The sequence below is a fragment of the Ochotona curzoniae genome, unplaced genomic scaffold (assembly GCF_017591425.1).
Source record: "Ochotona curzoniae isolate NIBS_2020 unplaced genomic scaffold, NIBS_Ocur_1.0 contig_2599, whole genome shotgun sequence".
Classification (NCBI taxonomy): Eukaryota; Metazoa; Chordata; class Mammalia; order Lagomorpha; family Ochotonidae; genus Ochotona; species Ochotona curzoniae.
This window is the reverse complement of record NW_024465520.1, coordinates 9,972,501-9,997,382: the sequence shown is the minus strand read 5'-3', so window position 1 is coordinate 9,997,382 and position 24,882 is coordinate 9,972,501. Positions and strand designations below refer to the sequence as shown.

Genomic DNA, 24,882 nt, shown 5'->3' with positions numbered 1-24,882 from the left:
CACAGAGGACAGTGAGACGGAAACAGGAAGCAGACGGGTGGTTTGCCTAGAGCTGAAGAAGGGGTTGGAGGAGATGGGGGATCAGGACAAAGCGGGGATCGGGCAATGCTTCATCCAGAGACGACAAGAACATGGGACTGTGGCAAGGGCCACACTACACACTTTCAATAGAGCCTCTGTGTGGCAAGTGCGTTATTATCTCAACACAGCCCTTTTAATAACGAGGGCAGTGGCCAGGGACGTGGACAGACACACAAGCCGCCATCGGCCGTCTGTTTTGTATGAAGTGCTCTTTCGCCTGCTTCCTGGGGTGGCGGATTCTCTCGGGGTTTTAGCTTTTGTCCCAGCAGCTCTTTTGAAACATCCCAGGGATGCAACAATAGAATAGAGCTGCGTAGCTTGGGGCAGAGGCAGGAGGCCCAGGGCCTGTCAGTCGTTCGGCTTCTCCCCAACACCCAAACTGGCTGACCTAGAGTGCCTCCAGGGAATTCTGGAATCTCGGGAGAAAAACCTGCAACCACACCACCAATCCAGGGGGCCGGGAAATGTGCAGGTGCCAAGCCTCTTGTGGGGGGGGGGGTCGGTGGGAGAGAAATTAGCCCAAGTCCTTGAAGTCACAGCGTTCCCAGACACCACGTGCCCACCAAAGCCAGCCCTGTTCAGCTGCTCGGCCTCCAAGCTGCAAACACTGTCCTGAGTAGCACGCAGGGTACCCTTCTAAGAAAGAGCAACCCCTGGGAAATGCTTATTTTCACACACTCTCATAGGGTTTTCAGAGCAGTCCAAAGGAAAGGTGAAAATGCTTGGACAATCTCTTTCATATGCCAAAATCTAACCTAGCATTTGACCATAACTAAAGTCACAGCAGCCTTTAACTTTCTTCAATAATGGCGAGTTCAGAATTTTAAAAATACATCATCTAAACGTGTAATAAATAGATTCATCTAGATGAACTGCACGCTGGAGACAGCGTATCGAGACACTACAGTATGGAGCTCTACTCCCGAATAAAAGATGGAGTCCTAATGAAACTGTAACATACATCTTGACAACAGGAAGCCGGATTTTCTGCCATTGTCTATACTCTCCTAAATTTCTATTTCTGATTGCTGGTCAGTTATTTGTAAGTCATAAACAGTCACAGCTCACAAGTGTTTGTGTTCTGCTTATACACGCTTCTCTTCCTTCTACTTCTCTCCCCAAACCCTGGCCCCCAAACACATGCGTTGTGCAATGGGCTCTCCCACGTTCTCCTGCCTCAACCTTCTTTAAAAAACAAACAACAATAAACACAAAAAACAAAACCACTACCACTATTAGCTCCCTGTCACACAAATCCTTCTCCGACCCCATCTTCCTCTTTCTCTGAAACATGGAAGGGACCCAGTTTTTTAAATCAGCTTTCTAACTACACAACTGCTTTTTAGTAAAGACGCCTCTGGGCCGCCCAGCTGTGTGACACAGGCCTGGCCTGTGTGTCCTGAAGCACCCATGCCACAGGGAGATCTTCTCTTACGGTCTGTTAGATGTTGACGCGGATCACACATGCGCGTATGTTCTCTAGGACACATAGCCCCAATGAATGCATCACCTAGAACTTGCAGTGACATCACCATTGTTTAGCTTTCCGTATTAGAGCCAGTGTTGGGCTGCAGTGGATTAATCCGCAGCCTGCATCCCCAGAATCCCATACGAACAGCACTTGTTCTGCTTGCCATGCATGCCGGCCCCCTGCCCTGTACTCCAGCTGAGGAAGCAGCAGATGTCCCCAGTGCTGAGGTCACTGTCATTCATGTGCAACACCTGGATGGAGGACCAGGTCCCTTACTTTGACCTGGCCCATCTCTGTTGTAGCAACCGTTTGAGGAACGGACGACAAGACGGAAGATCTTTCTCTCTTGTTCTTCCTCTGTAATTCTGACTTTCAAATAAACAAACTTATAGAATAAAATTGATACCTTAATGGTTGCACAAGAATCGAGAAGAAGGGAATGTGTTGGATGTATCTTGATAATAAGATGCTGGACTGCCATTGTCTGTACCGGCAATGTCAGGACACACTTAAATAGCAGAAATGACGGACTTACGACTGCTTAGGAAGGACTTGTCTATTGTAGTATTAATGGGGAAATCAGTTGCGGGGAGGGAATTGGGGGAGAGTGGTAAGGAAAATCTCAGAGCCTATGGAATTGTACCATAAAAGTAAAAATGGGACCCAGCGCGATAGCATAGTGGTTAAAGTCCTCGCTTTGCATGCCCGGGATCCCATATGGTCGCCGGTTCTAATCCCGGTGGCCCTGCGTCCCATCCAGCTCCCTGCTTGTGGCCTGGGAAAGCAGTTGAGGACGGCCCAAAGCCTTGGGACCCTGCACCTGTGTGGGATACCTGGAAGAGGCTCCTGGATCCTGGCTTCGGATCAGCATAGCATTGGCCGTTGTGGTCACTTGGGGAGTGAACCATCGGATGGAAGATCTTCACCTCTGTCTCTCCTCATCTCTGTATATCCTCCTTTCCAATAAAAATAAATAAATCTTTAAAAAAAGTAAAAATGAAATAGAAAGGAAAAAATGAAATGTAAAAATGGGGAAAAAAAGAAATTTATTGTACAGTATTGCATGGTTAGCATAGCTGATCAGCACATTGATGGCTGTTTACAAAAAACAATTCAAAGTGATTTTGAAGTTTGGACAATAAAAAAAGCTAATGTGAATTTTGGCTGACATTCATGCACACCTGCATTGGGTCATTTCTTCACCAACGGGCAGCTTCCAGCCATGCCCTCCAACCTGACTGCCAGCCACAGAGGCAGAGCTGGCCTGCAGCTGGCCACAGAAATGGCAGACTGACTCCGGCGAGAGTTCCACTGTGGTTATCTCTCAAGGCGATGGCCTCCCGTGTACTCGTTAGGGAGGGGGTACACCCGTGGACAGACCAGGAGAGCTGATGGGCAGCTGGACAGGGGCACTCAGGCTGGGTGGGAACACGTGACCCCTGAGGCTCTCAACAGCAACTCCAGCTTTTGCCAACTGTCTTATCCTGGCACCTGTGCGAACAAAGCCAGCATGGACGCCAAGCACAGGATGACCGTGACTTCACCTGAGAGCTCGACTCTAACCTGGAGAAGGCTTTACTGCTTCCAAGAAGTTTTATGTGTCTCTCCATTAAACATTACTACTATTTCCAAACGCTTTGCACAGAACTTGTTATATCTATGCAAAATAAATACCCACTGAATGCTTTTAAAAACATAATGAAACTTGAGTGTAAATAATCTTCTTCGTTGGGCAGTGGGGGCAGGAACTAAAATTACTCCAATCTGCCTACTGAGAATTGCTCCGTGAAAAGCAGACTTTAAAACAAAAAACTCATTTACAGGTTCCATGCTAATAAATCAGGGGCCGTTAGCCTTCTAAAAAAATAAATTACAGAACTGTATAAAGACCCCAAAAAAATTCTGAAAAATGTGCTATTGTAAAAGTTCACCTTTAAAAAAAAAAAAATTGAATTTTGGCTTATCAACTCTATTTTTTTTTCTTTTTGCAAGGCTAACTTGAAGACTTAAAAGTAGAAAAAGAAGAGGGTGGCAACACATTTGTTTAGGGAGTTAGTGAACATGCGAAGATCTACGTAAAAACGCAATCCAGTGTCTGTCCCCCCTACGCAGTGATGGATAGAGCCCCACAAGCAGCTCTCAGGCTGTGAGCGACTCCTGCAGAGAAAGGCAGGCTTCAGCACTCAGGTCCAAGTGCAGCTGCGGGAACAGGAACATAGGTCAAAGTCTAAGCACGATCATTTGTAGACACCTTTAAGCAAAACGCAAGGGTTCTCATCACTACTTCTTAGATTTTCGAAACTTGAACTTCATCCTCTGCTGTGAGTCACTGAGTGGTAAGTTGGATTTATTGGAAAGCTGAGGCTAGAACCATTACATGTGTGAGCTGCGACTTGCACGTGGAGGGCTTGCTCCCCTCAGCCAGGCTCTCCGGAGTCTCCCCATCAGAGACTCCCTCACTGCGGCTCTTCCCGCAGCTTTGGAGGGCAGCAGGGAAAATGTGTGCTTTCATAAGCCTGCAGACTGTGCAACTGTGACGGACAGCTAATCATTGCAATTAGAATCAAATTTCAACAAATTGGTGGCTGTAAAACGTTTGCCATTCATTAGCAAAACTTGGGATTTTTCAGACTGCAGTAATTGCTATCTCTGTAAGAAACATTTAATTAACACAATGCTTACAGGTCAATGATTGAAGAAAAAAGGTATGTGCAGGTATTTCTTCAGAATCATAACAATCCTAGCGAACCGTAATCAAGAGAAAAATCTTGTCAACTCATACTCGTGACCTGAGCCAGAGTAAACTATATCAGAAGCTGAGTCCAATTATTTATACATTACTGGAGAAAATCCAAGGCAGGAACATAATGGAGTTTTAGCAGGACTGCGCTGGCGGCAGAAGGGGCAAAAAGACCCATGCAAACCTTGCCAATAAATTCCCTTGCATTAGCACGTTTAAGATTATGGAAAGGCATTAATCATGCCTGGCCAAAGACACTATATTCTAACGATAAATAAAATGTGCTATTAACCTTAATAATTTCTCAGACATCAATTTTGGCTATTACATAAGTGAAAACTGGTATAGACAGTTAAATTATGATCTTCCTAAACATTTACTTCAAGTTCAAATTATAAGATGAAGATATGATTTATGCAGCTGATGTGTCTATAAAGCTAATGCATTTGCAAATTGATACTCCACAAATGCCCAAAAATTGTTTTTAAAAGATGTGTTTATTTTTTATTGGAAAGGCAAAGAAAAAAAGCTTCCACCAGCTGATTCACTCCCCAAGTGGCCACAACGGCAGGAGCTGAGCTGTTCCAAAGCCAGGAGCCTCTTCTGGGTCTCCCACATGGGTTGCAGGTCCTAAGGCTTTGGGCCGTCCTTGACTGCTTTCCCAGGTCCAGCTGGATGAGAAGTGGAGCGGCTGGGATACGAACCATCACCCAGATGATCTTTGGCATGTGCGAGGCAAGGATTTTAGCCACTAGTCTACCATGTAGGCCCCCAAAAAACTTTTTTGTGGTTCATTTTGCAACAGGAAAACAGGCAGGGAATGGAAATACTCCCCTCAGTATGCATCTGTACTTTGGGCCAGCCCATCTCTAGACACAGCCTATGCTTCCTGCACCATGAATATGAAGTACAGCAGGACAAAGAGCCATATAGCTCCAACTGCCACAGGACAACTTCAACAGAACCATTACCGCTGCAGGTGAATCACTCTACCTGCACCCCACCTTTTCATTTCATTGGAAGTCATATCAGTTACCTAGACATCCTTTGGGGGCACAGAGAATAGCTGTGCCAAGACATCAGGATTCCACAGGTGACTTTACATCGAGTATATCTTGAAGTGACCTGTGTCTTGTGTGGAGTCTTCCTTGTCTAAAAGTTCTCTACCTCCTGACACAGTTCGAAGGACAGATTCTTCAAAGGATGTCCCAGGGGCCAGCAGTCATTCTTCAGGCATGACACCTTTTTCCTAGAGCTTGATGCTTGTCCTTTTCTTCTCATCTCTACTGCCTTCCCCATGAACTCACCTGTTCCACTACTTATAATTCCATTTATAGCCTAGCCACCCCACACACACGGCTCTATTCGTCCAACTGCCCAAGTCCAGACCTGCTCCTCTGCGTGTGCAATGGAGCATCCTGTTGCCTCTTGTCCATTTTAAAAGATATAGGATACGAGGGACAAATAACTACTTAAAACAGTCAACATCCTTGGGAAAAGGAAAACCGTGGAAACTAATATTAGTGGTTGAGGCGTTGGAAGTGAGGCGAGGCACGAATAGGTGTTAACAGGCTTTTTGGAGCAAAGAGCAGGTCTACACTATAGTGCAAAGCCGGAGATGTGCCATCAGACATCTCTCAAAGCTCACGGGCTGGACAGGAAGAGTGACTGTGAATGTAAACTACTGCTTTCGTGTGATGATGATGGGCTAGCGTGGGTTTACAGTGATAACAAACGGACCACTCCAGTAAGTGATGTGGACAGGGGGACAGGTTTGTGAGCACTGGGGTTGAAGGAGGACATCAAAGACTACATGAGAACTCTACGCTTTTTAAAAAAAAAAAAAAAGATTTATTTCTTTTTATTGGAAAGGCAGAATTACAGAGACAAGGAGAGACAGAAAGATTTTTCATCCACTGATTCACTCCCAAGTGGCTTCAATGGCTGGAGATGAGCCAGACAGAGGGCAGGATCCAGGAGCTTCTTCTGGGTTCGCCATGTGGGTGCAAGTCCCTGAGGCTTCGAGCCGTGTTCTACTGCTTCCCTAGGCTGCAAGTAGGGAGCTGGATGGAAACTGGGGCAGCTGGGACACAAACCAGTGCCCATATGGGATCTTGGTGCATGTAGGGCAAAGACTTCAGCCACTAGGCTACTGGGCAGGCCCCTTCGCGTGCATATTTAAGGATCTTTTCTGTATGTTAACTAAAGAGAGCTTGATTATCATGTATCATGTTAAAGGTCGCTTTTTGTCTACCTTATTTGGAGTTCTGTGCCCCTCCTGTATGTTTCTTCCCAATTCTTTCTCCAGATTAGGAAAATTTTCCTTTATTATTTCATTGAATAGAGCTTTAAACTCAGCTTCTCTTTCTGTCCCTTCTGGAACTCCAATAATTCTTCATAATTTGGTCTTCAATAGTGTCTCTTAATTCTCAAATACTTTTGTTTTCTTTTTTGGCTTGATTCAGGTCCAGCCCTAGCTTTTTGATTGTTTCCCCCTTGTGGTAAAAAATATCTTCCACGTCTGGTATCCTTTCTTCTGCAGCATTCATCCTACTATTGAGGCTTTCCACTGAATGTTTTATTTGCTCCACGTGTCCTTCAACTGTCATAATTCAGCTTGCTCTCGTTTCACTGTATCTATTCACTGACCTATTCCTTAAATTGCTTTAACTCCTGTAAGTGCTTCTTGTTGTTGTCAAGAAGCTTTACAATATGTTTTCAAAATTCTTTATTCCCCATTTCCTCAACACCTTCCTCCGTTAACTCTGTTACTAATTGTGTTTTGATAGTCTTTAGAATGCTGTCCTGTGTTTGTTTCTTCATGAACTGCTGGAGTTGAGCGCATTACAGCAGTGACCTGGTTCTAGTGCCATTGCAACAAAGGAAGTAGGTCTTTATGGATGTTGATTCTCCTCAGGAGCTTAGAATTAAGCTTCAGGGAGAAGGAAGAAAGACGTAGTATGTTTAGACAGTGTGCTATTGTTGCAAGTGGGACCACAGAATTCATTTACATTTCCCTATGTGTACATACCGGCATGCTGGGAGGAGGGACAAGGCCCCTAGCACGCTAGCAGAAGGCAGCAGAGACCATTCCAACAGCCTTCTCAGAATAGAAGGGGTCTTCGAAAGTTCTCAGAAAATGGGTACATGGAAAACAGTATTCACAGATTCTAAAAATTACTTGTGCCAAAATAAACTTATCTTCCAAACCAATTCTTCCACCAACTTGTTAAAGTACCCTGTACAAGCACGTGCCATTTGGGAGCATTTGGATTTTTAAGCTGTGAACTCTTACACAAGCACAGTGAAATATCCAATTTCCTATAAAATATAAGAGGTCAGAAGTCCTGACCTTAGCTCTGGTTCTCATTGGCCTTGAGCCCAGGGGCTGCTACCTGTAAATTACACAACGGTCTCTAAGCCCCCTCTCAATACCAAGTTCCATAGGAATACTTTATTAATCACAAAACAGTAAAGAACCAGATGAGCTCAGGTGCCCTAAGCAGTTTCTATGAGAACTAAATTAACAACAGGAGAGCTCGATCTCAGTCACACTAATGAGTTCACGGCCACATGGCTGACAGGCTTCACAATTTCTATTTCCTGTTTCGAGTAAGTTACCAAGGGGTTTTGAAAAATACAACTGGAATCATGGGTTACAGCAATCTTAATAATATAAAACATTACCTGAGAGCATAATGTAAAACTTTCTACTGAACTTGAAGCACAAATTAGGTAACTTTTCCTAAAGATACCTTCATGGATAGTAGCCACATTTCCGGATACATATTCATCTAATGGGAGGAAAACTGAATTACACGCTCAAACCAAAAGTATGCTTACTATTTTGAACTATGACATAATCTAAGTTTCTGTTTATCTTTAAATAAAGATCTTCATATTGTGGTTCAATCATCAGTTTAATTGGTCTGCTAAGCTCTGTTCCATAAACCTCACTTACCCATTGAATGAAGTTATTTGCAAATATGAAATAATTCTCCTGTGATTAATAAACTATTTCTACAGACTTAAGAGAGCAGAATGCATTATATGCAGATTAAAGTACCTATTCAAAACCACTAATCTTATTAAATGTATCTTGCTAGGGAGAAAAAGAAAAAAAGTTAAGAGACAAGAAAGGCCACTTAGAGGATTGCCCACCCCAGGAAACACCTGACTGAGCATTCAGCAGATCAAAAGGATGGATTTTGCGTCACAGTATACGGTCACTATTACATTTCCAGTGCTCCCCTGCACCCAGGACTCAGCAGGTACTCAATAAACACTCAATCCAGAACGTTTCATCAGACAATAAAATGTGGTGCTCAATAACAATTCCATATTCACAACCATGGCTATGTCTTCCAGAAAATAAATTCTGTAACACATGAAGAGTTATTCATTTACAGTTATCACTAGAGAAAACTAGATGGGCAAAGAGAAAAAAACCAATGTTATTTGTTATTCTTCACTTAACACTGGCTATTGGGTAGACCAGAACAACAGTAAACAGGTGCTGATGCGTGATAATGGGAACGGTGAGCCTTCGCTTTGTCAGCACGCTGATCTTACTCAAAAGGCCAAGGAAGGATGAGTTACCAGCAAGAGAAAAACATCATACTCACCTAGACAGAGACAATGTATGTTTCTGGAAACGATACCCCAAGCCAGCTGTCCCAGGAAGCCTGCCCTCAATGCATACCTTTTGGTAGAATTCGAATGTTCACCACCCGCAATGACTCTGTTGGACGGTGGTCAGTGAACCTCTCAACCACCATGTCTCTGATTAAGGCAGAAAGGCCTCTTGCAGATGCAGAGCACGGTCCCTGCAAATGAGGCTGCATGCAGCGCAACGCCAAAAGGACCAGTCCAAACCCTTATTATGGCAAACTCTGCCTCCAACTCAATTCTAACCTTTCTCTAAAACACTCATTCAGCAAAACAATAAAACTACCATTCCACGTTGGCTCCAAGGAAAATGCAAAGAGAAGGCAGCTCTGCTTGGACAGCACTTTGTAACTTCTGCTTCTCAGAGCCTAGGTATTCAACCTGCAATGTGGGGAGGCGGGGTAGGGGAGGGGCCGGCGCAAGACGGCGGCTGGCCCAGGGCTAAGAGGCGGATTTTAGCCCTAAGAGGTGGTGGTTTCTTGTTTGTGAGAAGCGGCATAGCTATTGGCAGTGACTGCTCATAAGATGGACCTGTGAACTAGATGAGATAGGAAGAGATTCCCAAATCCCAAAAAGGCAGGACCTACCGATGCCCTCTAAAACAGCAGGAAGTAGCTACAGAAGATACGATTCTATGCCTCTCGGCAACCCTTAGAATTGGGGTTGGGAAGTCTCTAAGGAAATTAGGCAGCTAGTTCAGGGTCATGAGCTTGGAAGTCACCCCCAAACCCTGGAAGCTTGCTGGAAAGGACCTTACCCGGTGATCCTGAACACTCTGTGGCCATGAAGGTGGTTGAAATCAATCCCTGAACTTCATCATTCCCAGCAAAAAATAAAAAGGGGGGAGGTGTGCGGAGCAGGGAGCTAAAGCTGCTCCTGGGATTTGAGAGGGGCCGTTGCAAGATGGCGCTGGTCCAGGGCCAGGAGGCGGGGTTGGTCTCGCCAGCAGACAGGAAGTCACAGGGATAGGCTGATGCCCTATGCTGCGAATATGTCATTGCTACCGGCCTATCACGTAGCGCCAAGTGGACCCACGGGGAGAAGTGATTGGTGAAGAACGATATAAAAGTAGCCAGTAAAAGCTAAAAAGACGACAATGGACAAATGGACTAGGACAGAATGGACGGACGGACGACTAAAAGAGACAGGCAGAGAGACAGAGAAAGACTGGGGGTGGGGCGACGAGGAGTAAGACTGGGGAAAGAACGATGGATGGAACGGGAAGAACGGGACAGCAGACAGGGGAAGAAGGGTTAAGATCTTCGCGTGGAAAAGTTAAGGCGTACAAGAATGGACAAAAGCAGGCAGAGGGATACAGAAGCAGTATAGAAGCAGTAAGAGCAGTACAGAGAGATGGAGACAAGAACGGAGAAATGCAGCAGAAAGTACGGGAAGAAATATGGGAAGAAGGGTGGCAGAAAGAGGGCTGGAGAAGCGGGGAGGAAAGCTAAGGCCAATGGGGACAGGAGCAGCAGAGATAAGGATTTAAACACAGCCGCTTTGGGCAATGAGGGGTCCGGTTCCAGCTTTTCTGGGACCCTCAAGAGCATGCCTCGTCATTATAGTGTCGCCACTGCTGGGTGGCAGCGACACCGCAGAAAATCACTTTCACACTTTCTCTTCCTCTTATCAAGTTATTCACATCCCTACTTCCTCCAGCCGATCTCTGCCAGATGGGAAACACTGCAGCAAGAAGTCAGCTACATTCGTTCATGCAATCCTCTAAAGGCTTTCCCCAGGCCCTACAGCAAGTCAGAATTCTGAGCCTGAGGGAAGTCCGGCAAAGCCTAGCCTCCCACACAGCAGGGGGAGAAGTCACAATTGGTAGAAAGAGGCACTTCTGCAGAGCGCACCCAGCGGCAGCAGACTTAGAGCAAGCGAGGTTCCCCAAACCCTGCTTTTAAATTGTTTAATTATTCCAATAAGCATGATTGCTGCACAATGGAAAACTTATTAAGCAACTGACACGAAAAGGGATGAAGCATTCAGCCTAAGAATGAGACTAAATGTCCTTGCTCCAACCTCAGGAAAGAGAAATGTGACCAGTACAAACTACAGGCAAATGATCCCTGCCAGCCAAAGGGGAGACCCACTGGGTTCCCAGCTCCCAGCTGCTGTAGGCATTCGGAGCGGGAACTGCAGATGGGAGCTCCCTTTGTATCTTTCAAATGCCTGAAATTAAAACAAGAAATAAAAACCCCTCTCTTCAAATTTGGCAATTAGTTCACATCGAGAAAGTCTGAAATAAAACAGGCGAAGGCAAGCAAAGGCTTTTCCAGCTTGAACATTTCCATTTTCCAACACAGGGTGTCTTCAAGGAGTCAGATAAATAGGTTTTACTGAAGAGCATTCGGGGCAAGTGTTCAAGCTTTCTTCCTTCTCCAGGTACAAAAGATGCTTTTCAAATAACAGAAAATCACCATGTGTATATCTCTTAGAAATATTAATGATATCCCGGTTTTTTAAATTAAAATGATACCTTAATACTCTAAAGTAGAACTGTTATTTTCTGTTCACAAAAGCAGTTGTATGGGAGTAAACCGGCACTGACTAGAAATCCCGAGTTAGCAGGGATGAGGCCAGCGGTGCCACGGGAGGCTTTCAGTGCAGCGACATGGAGGGAACAATGCAAAAACAGCAGGAGCCAAACAGACGCCCGTCCCAGACTTCAGTTTTTGTTTTTAAAACTCATTCAACATGACTTGCTCGGCTGTTCCAAAAATTACAGTAATGTAATTAAATTCATGATACAGATTTTCAAGCCACAATTTTCTTAAAGATGCTTAACAACGATACGAGGCAAAATGGAAAAATTTCATGACCTGATTTCTCTTATTCAAGAAAATGAATCGCAGTAAAACCTCCACTTGTGAAACCGAGCTCCCTGGGATCTCCTGGGGAACAGCCAAGGTCATCTACCCACAAATGCCAAGGCCATCTACCCACATACCTACATAACACATCCCTAAACATGTACATTCAAGTGGTATGCATCAGACACGACACGCAAGGGGACAGAACGGTAAGAACGACATAAGAGACCAACACAACACTGCCATTGTGCCCTGTTCTGCGTGTGCCTATCACCCTCCTCTGTTAGACGAGAAATTCCAATGAACTCCCGATCCACAGACAGTTTCTCTGGCTACAAAGGGACCTTTGTTTGAAGCTTCCACAAGTGACAAGGCCAATTTTGGCCAATCTTGACATTTCCATGGACCCTTTCCACTACATTTTTGTCCTAGTCCAAATCATTTCCCGAAACCTTTCTGAAATCCAAAGAAAATATGGCCCAGATAAAGGATCTGTTAAATGCTTCAAGAAATACCATCTACCATACACATATGTTCCTCAGAATATTCTTCTATAAATTACTTTTAAAAGCTAAACACAAGATTTGTATGACTTAATCCACATCCTTAAAAAAATTTTAACAGAATAGCAACAATACACTGAATTAATATTTTAACTCATAACCACCTGCCTTAGTAAATCGAAAGTGATTTCAAAAATTTTAAAGGAAATCTTATTTATGCAGCTTTTATGCAAAACTGACATTTAAATAAAGCCAAAATAGTTTGCTATAAGACAGTTCAGGATTTAACTTTCCACCTTGAGGTAAAGAATTCTTCCACATAAATCCTAAGAAAGGCTTGCAAAAGCATTTTCTATAAAGTTTACTTTTAGGATGTTTGATTTTTTTCAGATCAAGAAGCACAGTTTTACAAACTACGATAAGTCAGCACTTTGCAAGCATGCGTTCTCTGCCACTGCCAGCCCCAGGTTGCTGTACAGTACGTGAAGGAGTTCAGTGTTACTGGGATGACTTCTTAATGATATGGAAACCACAAGGACACTTTTATGATCAACCAGCTTATTTCTCGTGTAGACTGCAGGACAGCGGGCAAGGAAACACATTCGGGACTGCTTGCATTACAGACACTGGCCAAGGCCCCTCATGTGGGAACAACGTCCACAGGGAAGCAAGGATGCCGGAGCTGTGCCCTGGTCACTTCTAAGATGCCACATCCTAAGACGAGAAGCAAAGATCCAAAGAGGAGCTCATCTCTACAGCCATGGGAGCTGGACACCACCAGGAGCCTGTCTGAGGGACCTGCCCATGGAGAACCCCTTTAACTGGAAGCTGGTTGCTTTGATGGAATCCTTGCTGTCTCTGCCTTACGTGTCCAATCTAAGTGGCCTGGATCACTGAACCCTGAAGACACGCAAAGCTCACCAGCTTCAATCCTGTCCAAGTGGATGATTCTAAACAAATTCACAAAATGAGTCTGGGCCTCAGTCTCTTTACCTGCAAATGGGAAACAGTGGCATTTCACAGATTTTACAGGAGATGAAATCAGTCAACACGTGAAAAGTGTTGGAAAAAGCACAAAATCTGCAGTCAGGCGGCAATACTTAACACACAGCAACGAGGGACGGCATCCCGTGACAAACAAGCAGCTAAGAAGCTGAAAAGTTTTTGCTTTTGAAACATAATTATCAACCATCTTCCTTATGCTTCGGCCATGTACTAGGCTTAACTTGGCAGAAATCATAAAGTTTACATTAAAATCTTTTACATCTGCCAGAACAACTGTGTGGTCCTGCTTATTTGACTCACAACTGGCAGAGCCAAAAATCCATGTAATGGTTCAAAATCCGCAGCTGTAAGTGCAACACAGATGAAATATACCAACTCAACCCCAGGCACTGTTTCTTTTTCCATGAAGACTAACCACCCTACTTTAAGATTGATAACAGCTAAGGACTAAGTGTGCTAACACGTTACTCTGTCCCTAGCCAGGATCATTATCCAAGTTTAAATCTCCATGTGACAGCTCAGAATCCACAGAATCTTGGAGTCTGGGAAAGCAACAACAACAACAACAAAAATTAAATTGGAAAAAAAAAAGTGCAGTAGGCCCCAAATGTGTGCAAAACATGGCCAGGCAAATGGCCTAATTGGCAGCTGGAGCGTGCCAGGGCCTGTTCTGAGCATGGCTCAATGATCTACTCACAAGAAAATACCAGGCAAATAAGATGCATATGGCTCATGTTTAGCCTCAATATAAGTCGAAACTAACACCTATACTATTCTGATTCTGGAAGAATCCACTAACTTCGCTTCATACTATGTCAAAATAAAGATGATTGCCAAAATACCTCCACCATCTTTACAATAGCATGAGAACTGATGTGCTGTTTCTGCATTAAATAAAACCCATTCCTGCCTTTATATTCAAGGAGTTATTTGGAATTTATTTTCATACGTTATTTTTAATACAAAGCTGTACCAGTGTAATTTACTGTTTTTTTCTTAAAAATTGAATCACAATGCAACTGTTTCTGTGAATTGAAATATTTTCTTTCTAATCTTTGTCAATGCAAAAATAATTTAAAAAGTGAATATCATCTGAAATACTTTTTGCTTGTTTTTCAATTAAGAATATTCAATGTTTGCTGCTGCATTGCTAGAGCTTTTTAATTAGCATGTAATAGTTACAGGCTTTTATGGTATGCCAGTGTAATTTTTCAGTACATTTCTATACTATAAAGCAGGTAAAACAGAGCTAGTATTTTCATTTCCTTTTCTTTTTTACCTTTGGAATCCATGAGCTCGACTCTTCTTGTTCTTCCGACACTAATAACTGCATGTCATGAATTCTACGTGATCCCTCTGTCCTGCGGCACCTGATGCTCCATCCACCTCTCTTCCCATCTCTTCCCCTCTCTTCTAAACCTCCAGTAATCACCACCGGAAGTTCAGACTGACTTTATAAAATGTCTACATGAGGGAGAACATGCCATATTTGTCCTTCTGTGTCTGGCTTGTCTAACCCAATAACCTCCAGCTCCAGTTTGTTGTTTGTTTGTTTCATGACAGAATATTTTGTTTATTGCTGAATGAAGACCTGTTCCTGGGTCTATAGCAGGATAATCCCCTGCCTGGGGTACCACCAGACCATATGGATGCTGCTTCAAATTCCAGCTTGTCCACTTCCAGTCCAGCTCTGTGCCAATGCAACAGCGGAGGATGTCCCAAGGCCTTGGGACCATGTGTTCAAGTGTGAGACTTGGAAGCTGGACTTGTCCAGCTCTGGCTATTGCGAGATTTGAGCAGTGAACAATCAGATGGAAGATCTCTCTCTTTCACTGTCTTTCCCTCTCTGTATCCCTGACTTCCAAGTAAAATGAAAAAAATCATTAAAGAAAATAAAACAGAAGACCTGTTCTTAAACCAAATCATAGATCAATCCCAACAGAGGCAAATATAAAAAGAACATACCTAAAAAGTACATAAATTCAAATCTAGACATGTTTCAGAAGATCAGACAGAAATAATAAAATTATAGCAATATATCAACAAAATAATTGCTATTTGGTGGTACACAGCGCACCAGGTTAAGCCATTACTTAAGATTATTACCTCTCCTTTTTTCTAAGATTTATTTATTTTTATTGGAAAGGCAAATTTTACAAAGGAGATACAAAAAATCTTCCATCCATTGGTTCACTTTCAAGTGGCCACACTGGTTGGAGCTGAGTTGGTCCAAAGCTAGAAGCTTCTTCTTGCATGTGGGTGCAAGGAGGCTTTGGCTCGTCTTCGACTGCTTTCCCGGGCATCAAGCTGGGAGCTGGATGGGAAGTGGAGCAGCCAGGACACGCAGCAGCGCCAATATGGGATCCTGGCACAGACGGCGAGGATTTAGCCCTCTTACCTTTTCTTTCAATGTTGCTCTCCGCTAATGTGAACATAGGGACAGAGTGTGTGTGTGTGTGTGTGTGTGTGTGTGTGTGTGTGTGTGTGTGGTGGTGGTGGTGGTGGTGGTGGTGGTGGCAACAGGTGATGGTTCAAATGTTTGAGTTATTGCCACCCATACGGGAGATACGGATGGAGTCCTTGGGCACTGCTTTGTCCTGGCCTAGCGCTGGCTAAATGTAGACATCTGGAGGGAGAACCAGCAGATATATCTGTTGATCTTCCTCTTTGTTCTGCCTTTCAAATAACTTTTACAAATATAAAATCTTTGAAAACTTGCCAGTTGAGGGCTACCTTGAGAGCTAAGCACTTACCCCTGTGAGGTTAGATATACTGTCACTCCTATTAGATGAAGGGAGAAACGAAGCAAGTGCCTAAGCCACAACTAAGATGAATATATTAAAACCGGTGTATTTGTTGCCTCCTGCAATACTAAAACCTCCTGCAATACTTAACATAGAAAATGATGATGACGTACCTGCCAACATAAATATCACTAGTAAAAACTGTAAAATGCTACTTAACCTGCACTATGTCCATCACCATGTGACAATAAGGAACAGAGGCAACACGCATACTTGGCTGTGAGTTTTACAAGAGTAGGGGCTGGGTGGGGTGGGGCTGCAGAAGACTTCAGGTACAAGTTATCAAGAAGGGTTGAACAGCCAGAACAACGGAGACTAAGTTTTCAGTGGCCTGTGCTTGAGATGAATTTCAAACGAACTTCTTTGTTCATCTCAGGACAGAGGGAGAAGTTCAAGAATGTCACAGAGAATGGCTTCTGAATGCCACTGTCTTTCAACTCTCAGAAAATGCATCTTAGAAAGAATAAAGTTCCTCTGTTATATCAAAGGCAACGACTTCAATCCCCAAAGGTTCCTGGCAAACTTACAATGAATATTAAAGAAAGATGATTTGCTAACAGAAAAACATCATCAATAGTCATTACCTCAAGGGTAACAAAATGCAGAAGATACTATGGCTTTAGAGGGGTTCATATTCCTTGCACTAGCTTATTTTACTTTGCAGAAACTGAAGACAAGCATGCTTATAGTTTCCAATAGTTTCCCAGAGAAAGCCAAGCGTGTTAACTTTGTATTGGAAACGAAACAAGCACCTTGCAATGTTGTTCAACAAAGCACTTTATAGGATGTAAATAAGAGTGCACTGTGGCTATTGGCAAAACACTAAATGAATGTTTAGGAGTTCTCAGAGGTAAGGATGCAAGCACACTGTATAAAATATCCAAGCAAAGATTCTTCTACTTTTCATTTTGCAGAAAATTTTCTAACACAAAAGACAGACCTTCTTTAGACTCCAGGATTTCTAAAAATACAGTATATATCTCAACAGAAGTAAAAATCTCATCATTTAAATAATGTGCGCAGAGTATGGGGAGAATACATGAGTACAAGTAAAGCGCTACAACACGTTAAGAACACATTTTTAAGGTAGATACATAGTTTGAGTATGAATTTACAGTTAAGTAATTACATCTCAGAAACATGGCTCCCCTTTGTCCTTTCCTTCCTCAATCCAGTTTTAAGTCTCGGTTATTAATTCTTACTATTTACACTAGAAATGTTAAAGATTTTCTCAGCCTTCTCTTAAGGAGACAGACAAGACAGAAACAGCGAAAAATAAAAACAAAACCCACCGCACTCCGACTTACACATTTTAAGGACTGAATGAAAACCCACCTGGGAGATTCAAGAACAGGTTTTTCATCTAGCACTTGGAACCCACCACTATTAAAAACAAGGAAAGTTTTTCATTTTCGGTATGAACACTAGCCAGGAATCGGGATAGACACAAAACTTCGGAAGTCGCTAGCAAGCATTTTTCTGATCCATTACACTTTTTCAAAGACTAGTTTAAGGATGCAAGGGCACTCAGCTGGCACATTCCCTGCGTGCCCTGGGCTCCCAAGAGTCTACTTCCGTGCAGAGTTGAGATCCACCTGTCTTACTATTTCTGGGAGTGGCGGACTTTCTTCCTCCTGTATCATTGAAACACTTTCGTTTACAGAATGGCAAGCATCTGTAAATTGCCCTAAGTGAACACAGAATTGTGAAGTCAGGAAAAAAAAAAAGGCAATACATAAACGTGCAAAGCAGATACTATCTATGCTGTGTTATGCTGCATAGTTATGGAATGAGCCTGCTCACTCCTAAACAAAAGCTCAGCTGTCTACACATCCCCATTCCCCAGGATAATTAGGCTTTAGGACACATTTGGTTCTTTTTTTTTTAAAAAAAAACTTATTTATTTATTATTATTGGAAAGTCAGATATACAAAGAGGAGGAGAGACAGAGAGAGAAATATCTTACATCCACTGATTCACTCCCCAAGTGGCTGCAACTGCCAAAGCTGAACTGATCCGGAGCCAGGAGCTTCTTCAGGTGTCCCACGCCAAGTGCAGGGTCCCACAGGTTTGGGTCGTCCTTGGCTGCTTTTCCAGGCCACAAGCAGGGAGCTAGGTGGAAAGTGGAGCAGCCGGGATACGAACCAGTGCCCATATGGGATCTCCATGCATGCAACATGAGGACTTTAGCCGCTAGGCTACTGTGCCAGGCCCGGTTTTTAAAAGACAGAGATATGCTTCCACATAAACGCCAATTCAAATCCCAGCTGCCCCACCTCTGGTCCAGCTCCCTGCTAACACATCTGGGAAAGCAGCAGAGGACCCAAGTGACTGGACTCTACCACCCTTCTGCAGGACCTGGATGGAGTTCTGGGCTCCCCGCTTCAGCCCGGCCCAGCCTGTTACTGCGGCAACATGGGAAGTGAATCAGATGGGGGATTCCCTGTCTCTCCCTCTTCCGGTAACCATTCCCTTTCAAACACATAAATCTGACTTTCAAATACATTAATATTTCAAAAATAAACACACAGTATACAAAGAAAGGAAAAAAGCAAGCATTTGATGCTGTCCTTGCATTCTAATTGTATAACGATATTTTACTCAGGTCGACAAAATGAGACCTCACATAGATTTAATGAAATCAGACTCTTGTTAATTGGGGAGTTAGAGACCAAGTGTATGTGTGATTACATACGGTGCCTACTTATTACTTCGTTTCTGTTCAAACTGACAGGTTCCTGAAATGTTTCTTTGCCAAAATTACGAGCTGCATCTGCTTTGGTTTCTCTGTACGCATTCCCAGGAAGGCATTGCTAGCATTTGGGTAGGACAATTCCCAGTTGTGTGGCACTGTCTGGCTGCTACCATCAGCACCTCTTACAGACACTGCTTCAGTGTCTACCAGCTCACTTAGAGCAAGCGTGGCAGGAACCACCTCTAGGACTCCAACCAGCAGATCTGCTGCAGGCATCTCTGTGCCTCTCCCGTGACTGCCTTCCCCTGCACACGGTCACTCACACGGTTCATTCCTCGTCGCCCTCACTGCGTCTCAGCCTTGGCGTCCTGACACCTGGCAAACACAACCTCCATCAACAGAAAGCCAACAGCCTTCCAGGCAAGCGCCCCATCTCCATCATCACTCGGTTACCCAGAATCCCTGGGCCTGGTGCCTTGGAGTCCTTCCTCTTTAGGCCCCTCGCCAGGTTCCCACAGAGCTGCCTGCTGCACTGCAATTATCTCGGGCTCCATGTTTGTCACCTCCCTTGGAGGCACACACCACCCTCTTCCCCTTCCCGGTGCTCCACAATTCCACATCAGCAACCGTGAAATCCCTCAGCAGACAGTGACAGCTCCCCAGGGCACGTGGAGACTTTCACCATCTGCTCTCATTTCCCTTTGTGTTTTGTTCTTCTCTTTCCTTTAATGAAAAAAAAAATCCACAGGTTTTAACATTTTCTCACATTCATTTCATCTGCAGGTATTAAATATATGGATGTATTTATTCTTGAAAACGGGGATATTAGTACTACAAAGTGGGGGCTTCATGACAATGATCATAACCCAGGAAAATGAGATCAAAATTCAGTGGAGCAAGATTTTTAACCCTACACCAAATGATATGACATCCACCCAATTTTTATACTCTCCACAGTCTACAAATAACTGAAAACTCTATTTCTTCATTCTTTTCTGGTTCTGGTTTGTTGCCTATATAACCTAATGATCTCTAGTTCCATCCATTTTGCTAAAAACGTTAGAATTTCACTGACTTAGAAAAAAAAAAAGATTCATTTATCTTTATTTGAAAGTCTAACTTACAGAAAAGGAAAGACACAGCAATCACCTCCCAAATGGTCCCATGGCCAGACATGATCTAATCCGAAGCCAGGAGCCGGGAGCTTCCTCCGGGTCTCCCACACAGGTGCAGGGTGCAGGGCCTTGGGCTGTCCTCGGCTGCTTTCCCAGGCCACAAGCAGGGAGCTGGATAGGAAGTGGAGCAGCCGGGATTTGAACCAGCACATATGTGTAATACTGGTGCCGCAGAGTGGAGCTGGCTGTGCTACTGTGCAGGCCCCGGATTTCATTAACTTTGAAGGCTTAGTAATAGTTCACCCTGTACATACACATTTTCTTAACCAAATGACCAGTTGATGGACAACCAGGTTGATTCCATATCTTAGCTACTATGACCTGAACTGCTATAATCATGAGGCCAAAGCTAAATCTTTGATTCCTTTCGGTAAATTCCCAGGAGTGGGATAGGTAGATCTCAGCGGGGAATTATTTTCAGATTTCTGAGGAATCTGTAAACTATCTTCCCATCAACAGTGAATTTGAATACTTTTAAAAAATTTTTTTGGATGATAGTCATTCTATGTTGGGTGAAGTAAAACCTCATTATGGGTTTTTATTTTCATTTCTCTAGTAAGTAATGATCCTCCATATTTTCTCATGTGTCTGTTGGCCATTTATATTTCTTCCAATTATGGATTTCCCAGCCATTCACTTATCTAACATCTTCCTCCGTTCTATTTTTGGCTGACATTTGATTTTCCTTTTCAGTGTTTCCTTCTCTGGCTGAAACTACAAAACAATATCAAGATAGAAACAGAAAGAACTCATAATCATATCTTCCAAAGGTTTTGATAAATTACCCCTAAGAATAATTCAATTCTACACTTGGGTCATGCTTTGCAATCTGAGTATAACATGAAAAATTCCCAGTGTTGGCAAATACCTTCTTAATCCTTTTATTGGTTACATAATTTGAACATAAACATCAAGTTAAATACATACTAAAGTACATTCCCCATCCTTCTAGAATCTTCTAGTTTCAGTTTTTCTGATCTGTTGAATTGATGAGACTTTGTTTTTTTGAAAGGCAGTATTATACAACAAGGAAGAGAGACTGACAGAGAGGCCTTCCACCCGCTGGTTCGCTTTCCAAATGGGCACAACTTTTGGAGCTGAGCTGACTTGAAGCCAAGAGAAAGGAGCTTCCTCTGGGTCTCCCACATGGGTGCAGGTGCCTAAGGGTTTGGGCCATTCTCCATTGCCTTCCCAAGCCATAAAACAGACAGTGGATCAGCACAGGCACTGACACTTGCGTAAGACGCCAGCAGCACAGGCGGAGGATTACCGTGCTACACCACAGTACCCTGAAGTGTTAAGTCTTACCTACCTACTCAACACAAAGTCCAGTGATACGTTTTAGTCAATGACAGGTGACACACACAACAATGGTCCCAAAATCTCACAATGGAGATGAAAAAATTGCTATCAACTAGTGAATTAGCTTTTGTCATATGGTGGCGAATCTGGTGCAAACAAACCTACGACAGGACTAGCTGAACAAAAATATAGTGCAATTATGTACAACATATTTGATAACGATAGCAAACAGCCATGTTGCTGGTTTATCTGTTTACTATTGACCCTCTTCTTACAGAAACAGTTCACGGGAAAGCAGTACGAGTTGCTCAGCACACTGCGTGTGGCCTGACCCACACCATGTTTCCTGTGACGCTGCATCAGCTTCCCTCGTGTCTGACTTCACCTCTCACTTTATTCACCACGGCACTAAGAGTAGCAGTGCTCTAGTCCAGGTGTGTAAGAGACTATGCCATCAGCTGGGTGTAACTGCCCTGATGTACTGTTCGATGACAAAGTTCCCTAATGACACATTTCTTAGAGTTAAGCAATGCGTAGGGTGTACGCTAATGCCTTTGTGATTTGCGGTTAGGCATGAAGCTCATTTGCTTCTACGGGATCAATTCTGTTGAAAAGGCTATAACATAACGCTGGTATCACTGGTAAGTATTCCATACAACATAAATAATATAGTGACTCACAAATGAATGCATGTTTCTGTCCAGCTTTTGGGGAAAAGCCCTGGATTTTAACAATTTGGAATTTGATGAACTCAGTTGCTTTTATCACTTCTACTGGTGATTTAGTTTGATCAACTTTTCACATAACTGCTGAAACATCTCTGCCTAGTGGCTAAAGTCCTCACCTTGCATGTGCCGTGATCCCATGTGGGCGCTAGTTCGTGTCCAAGGCACTCCACTTTCCATCCAACATCCTACCTGTGGCCTGGGAAAGCAGTTGAGGATGGCCCAAGGTCTTGGGACCCTGCACCAGCATTGGAGACTTGGAAGAAGCTCCTGGCTCCTGGCTTTGGATCAGTGCAGCTCTGGCTGTTGCAACCACTTGGGGAGTGAATCATTGAATGGAAGATCTTCCTCTTTGTCTCTCCTCCTCCTCTCTGTAAATCTGACTATTGAATAAAACTAAATCATCTTTTTAAAAAAATGCTAATAGTTTTTTCCTCTACTGGTTAAGCAATCTGCTTTGATTAGCTAAGCTGAATTTCCACATTAACTTTGTTTATCTAGTGATAACAAGTATAAGAAAACTCTGTTTCCCCTGCTTTTATCTGATGTCAATTTAGTCTTTATCTAAAATTTTAATTCCTGTACTGTAGGAAATAACAGCACTCATGTAATATTTACTAAGAGATATTTCAGATGCCTTGCCTCTATATGGAAGTGTTTTAAGATAAATGCTAACTAAACTCGTAGGTAATTCTTGTCGCCCATTAGATGGACAGCCTCTGCCAGACCGGCCGGGAAAGCAGGCACTTGCTTCTCTCCGCCAGACTGTGAAGCCCAATGACTTCTTTGAAAGGGAATTTGGCAATATCTTCCATAACCTGTGTGTGTTTACCCTTTGATCTAGCTTTCTTCTTCTAGGAAAGATGCAGTGGTTAAAACACAGAACGGCAAGAAAGCGGCACTCCTTTGTAGCAGTGAGACTGAACATAGCCCTGATGCCCCTAGATGGAGACTGACGGATAAACCGTGACGCAGCTCCTCGATGGAGAAAAGCAATAAGGCTTCTCTCCATAAACTGCCATGGCGCAGGCTCTAATACACACAGTTCAGTAAATTAGGAGAGGTTGAGAAAAGTCAGTAGGCAGAATATGCCTTCATTTGTCTAAGAGATACAAACATACATTTGCATATGCTTACTTTGAAAAACAAAGATAAACTACAGTGCTGTCTACACACACACAAGGAGGGCGAGGGGGAGGGGGTTAGAATCCAGGCATCTATGAAGAATCATCGAAGCCTTGTGGAGGAGCCATAGATAAACACTGTGCACATTTAAGGTATACCAGCTGATGAATCTGGAGTGCCTGTAGGCTAGCCTGAAAATACCTGGCTTTACGGAATTGATTTTGGATTTTTTTTCTAGCTATCTTGTGAAGCAGCCTGAGATCTTTCACATCAAAAGAGTCCAGGGCCCTCTGGGGGAAATGACTCATTTCAGGCCTGGAGCATGGATTAAGAAAACATAATCCTTTAAGATCTTAACATACTACATAGCATGGAAATGATCAAAATCATTAAGCTAAAGATGAGAAAATATGAGCATCAATAAACAAAATCACTTGAGCTTAATCGCTGTGTACACTGATAGGTACACATTTCCCTTTATAAAAAATATTCTGGCTAATAAGTGAATAATGAATGATAAATTAGAGTAACACTATTTTACAATCCTGAATGAATTAATGAAGCTGGCATTAAAGCACCTGGATAACGATGCAGTCTTTTTAATGAATAATGTGCAAGGAAAGGGTATAAAAATGAATGAGAAAACTTTCAATATACAGACAAATAACATGTACATATGTAATACTGCCGTGGAAGACGGAGGTGAGAAATTCATCTGGCAGAACAGCACTTACACTATGCGACCACTTACGTAAAAATAAGAAAAGCATACCGTTAAGTTTTCTTGTATAATGCAACTACATCTAACAAATACACAAGAAAGAAAATTTTTAGACTGTTGACGTCAGCTGATCAGAAAATAATATAGAACAGCAATTTATTCCACAGAACTCTTGTACCTTTGGAATTACAAAATATGAACTTCATACTTGCGCATAGAAGTTAAATAAACCAAATCACAAAGAAACAGTAGGCGTGACCATAACATTATGATAATGAGAAAATGTCTTTTATGTTTATAAGGAAAGCACTGTTTCTATATAGTTGGAAATATTTAAGGTCAAAGAAGAGTAACCAAATATGGAAAAATTTAAAGCAATTATTGAGGGTGAGAAAATTTACTACACAATTTCAGATACTTCTCGTGACAAAAAGTAAAACAGAAAACCTCATGAGGGTAATTAAACTGATACTACACCTACCCTTCCGTTATCACAGCAGGTGAGCCGCGAACCCAGCAGGAAGAAAGCGGAAGTGGGAGACAGTGGGATGAAACCGCGTCAGCAGCTGTCTGTCCTGACACTTCCTCACAAACCTGCCGTCAGTTCTTCTAATCAACAACCTGAAATTTACCCGAAACTTCATTTTAAGGAACAGAGACGGAAGCAAAGCTACTTGAATGGAAGGGAAGCTGTAACCCTAAATTCCTTCCTTTCAACTCTTTTTTTTTTTTTAAGTAAACAACATCTTGAAATTGCCAAGAGCAGGAAAGCGCACTCACTTTTTGCTGGCCTCACACACGTCCGTGATGTTGGAGAAAAGATGGTGCCTTTCGGTTTGGGTCATGGTGTCACTCAGTTCTTTAGAGTTCTTAAACATCCGGATCAAGATCTCCAAGCTGAGCAAATACGAGTGCTCAGAGGATATGACTTCAAATATAGCCTGGAAGAAAGGGAGAGACATGATGAGGACATTTTCAAAGTGAAGCAAAAACTTGCTTCAGTAGCGACGTAATGTCTTGGAAAGTACAGAAACACAAGCATTACGAAAGCTGT

General features: G+C 43.1%; 1 protein-coding gene across 1 annotated transcript in view; it reads right to left on the bottom strand.

Annotated features, from left to right (window-relative positions):
- The window catches only part of ARHGEF26 (Rho guanine nucleotide exchange factor 26), a 110,943-nt gene that overhangs the window by 55,098 nt on the left and 30,963 nt on the right, over nucleotides 1–24,882 (bottom strand). The window contains exon 5 of the mRNA XM_040974927.1: nucleotides 24,609–24,769. Coding sequence (XP_040830861.1) covers nucleotides 24,609–24,769 — 161 coding nt within the window. The remainder of the gene's footprint in view (nucleotides 1–24,608; nucleotides 24,770–24,882) is intronic.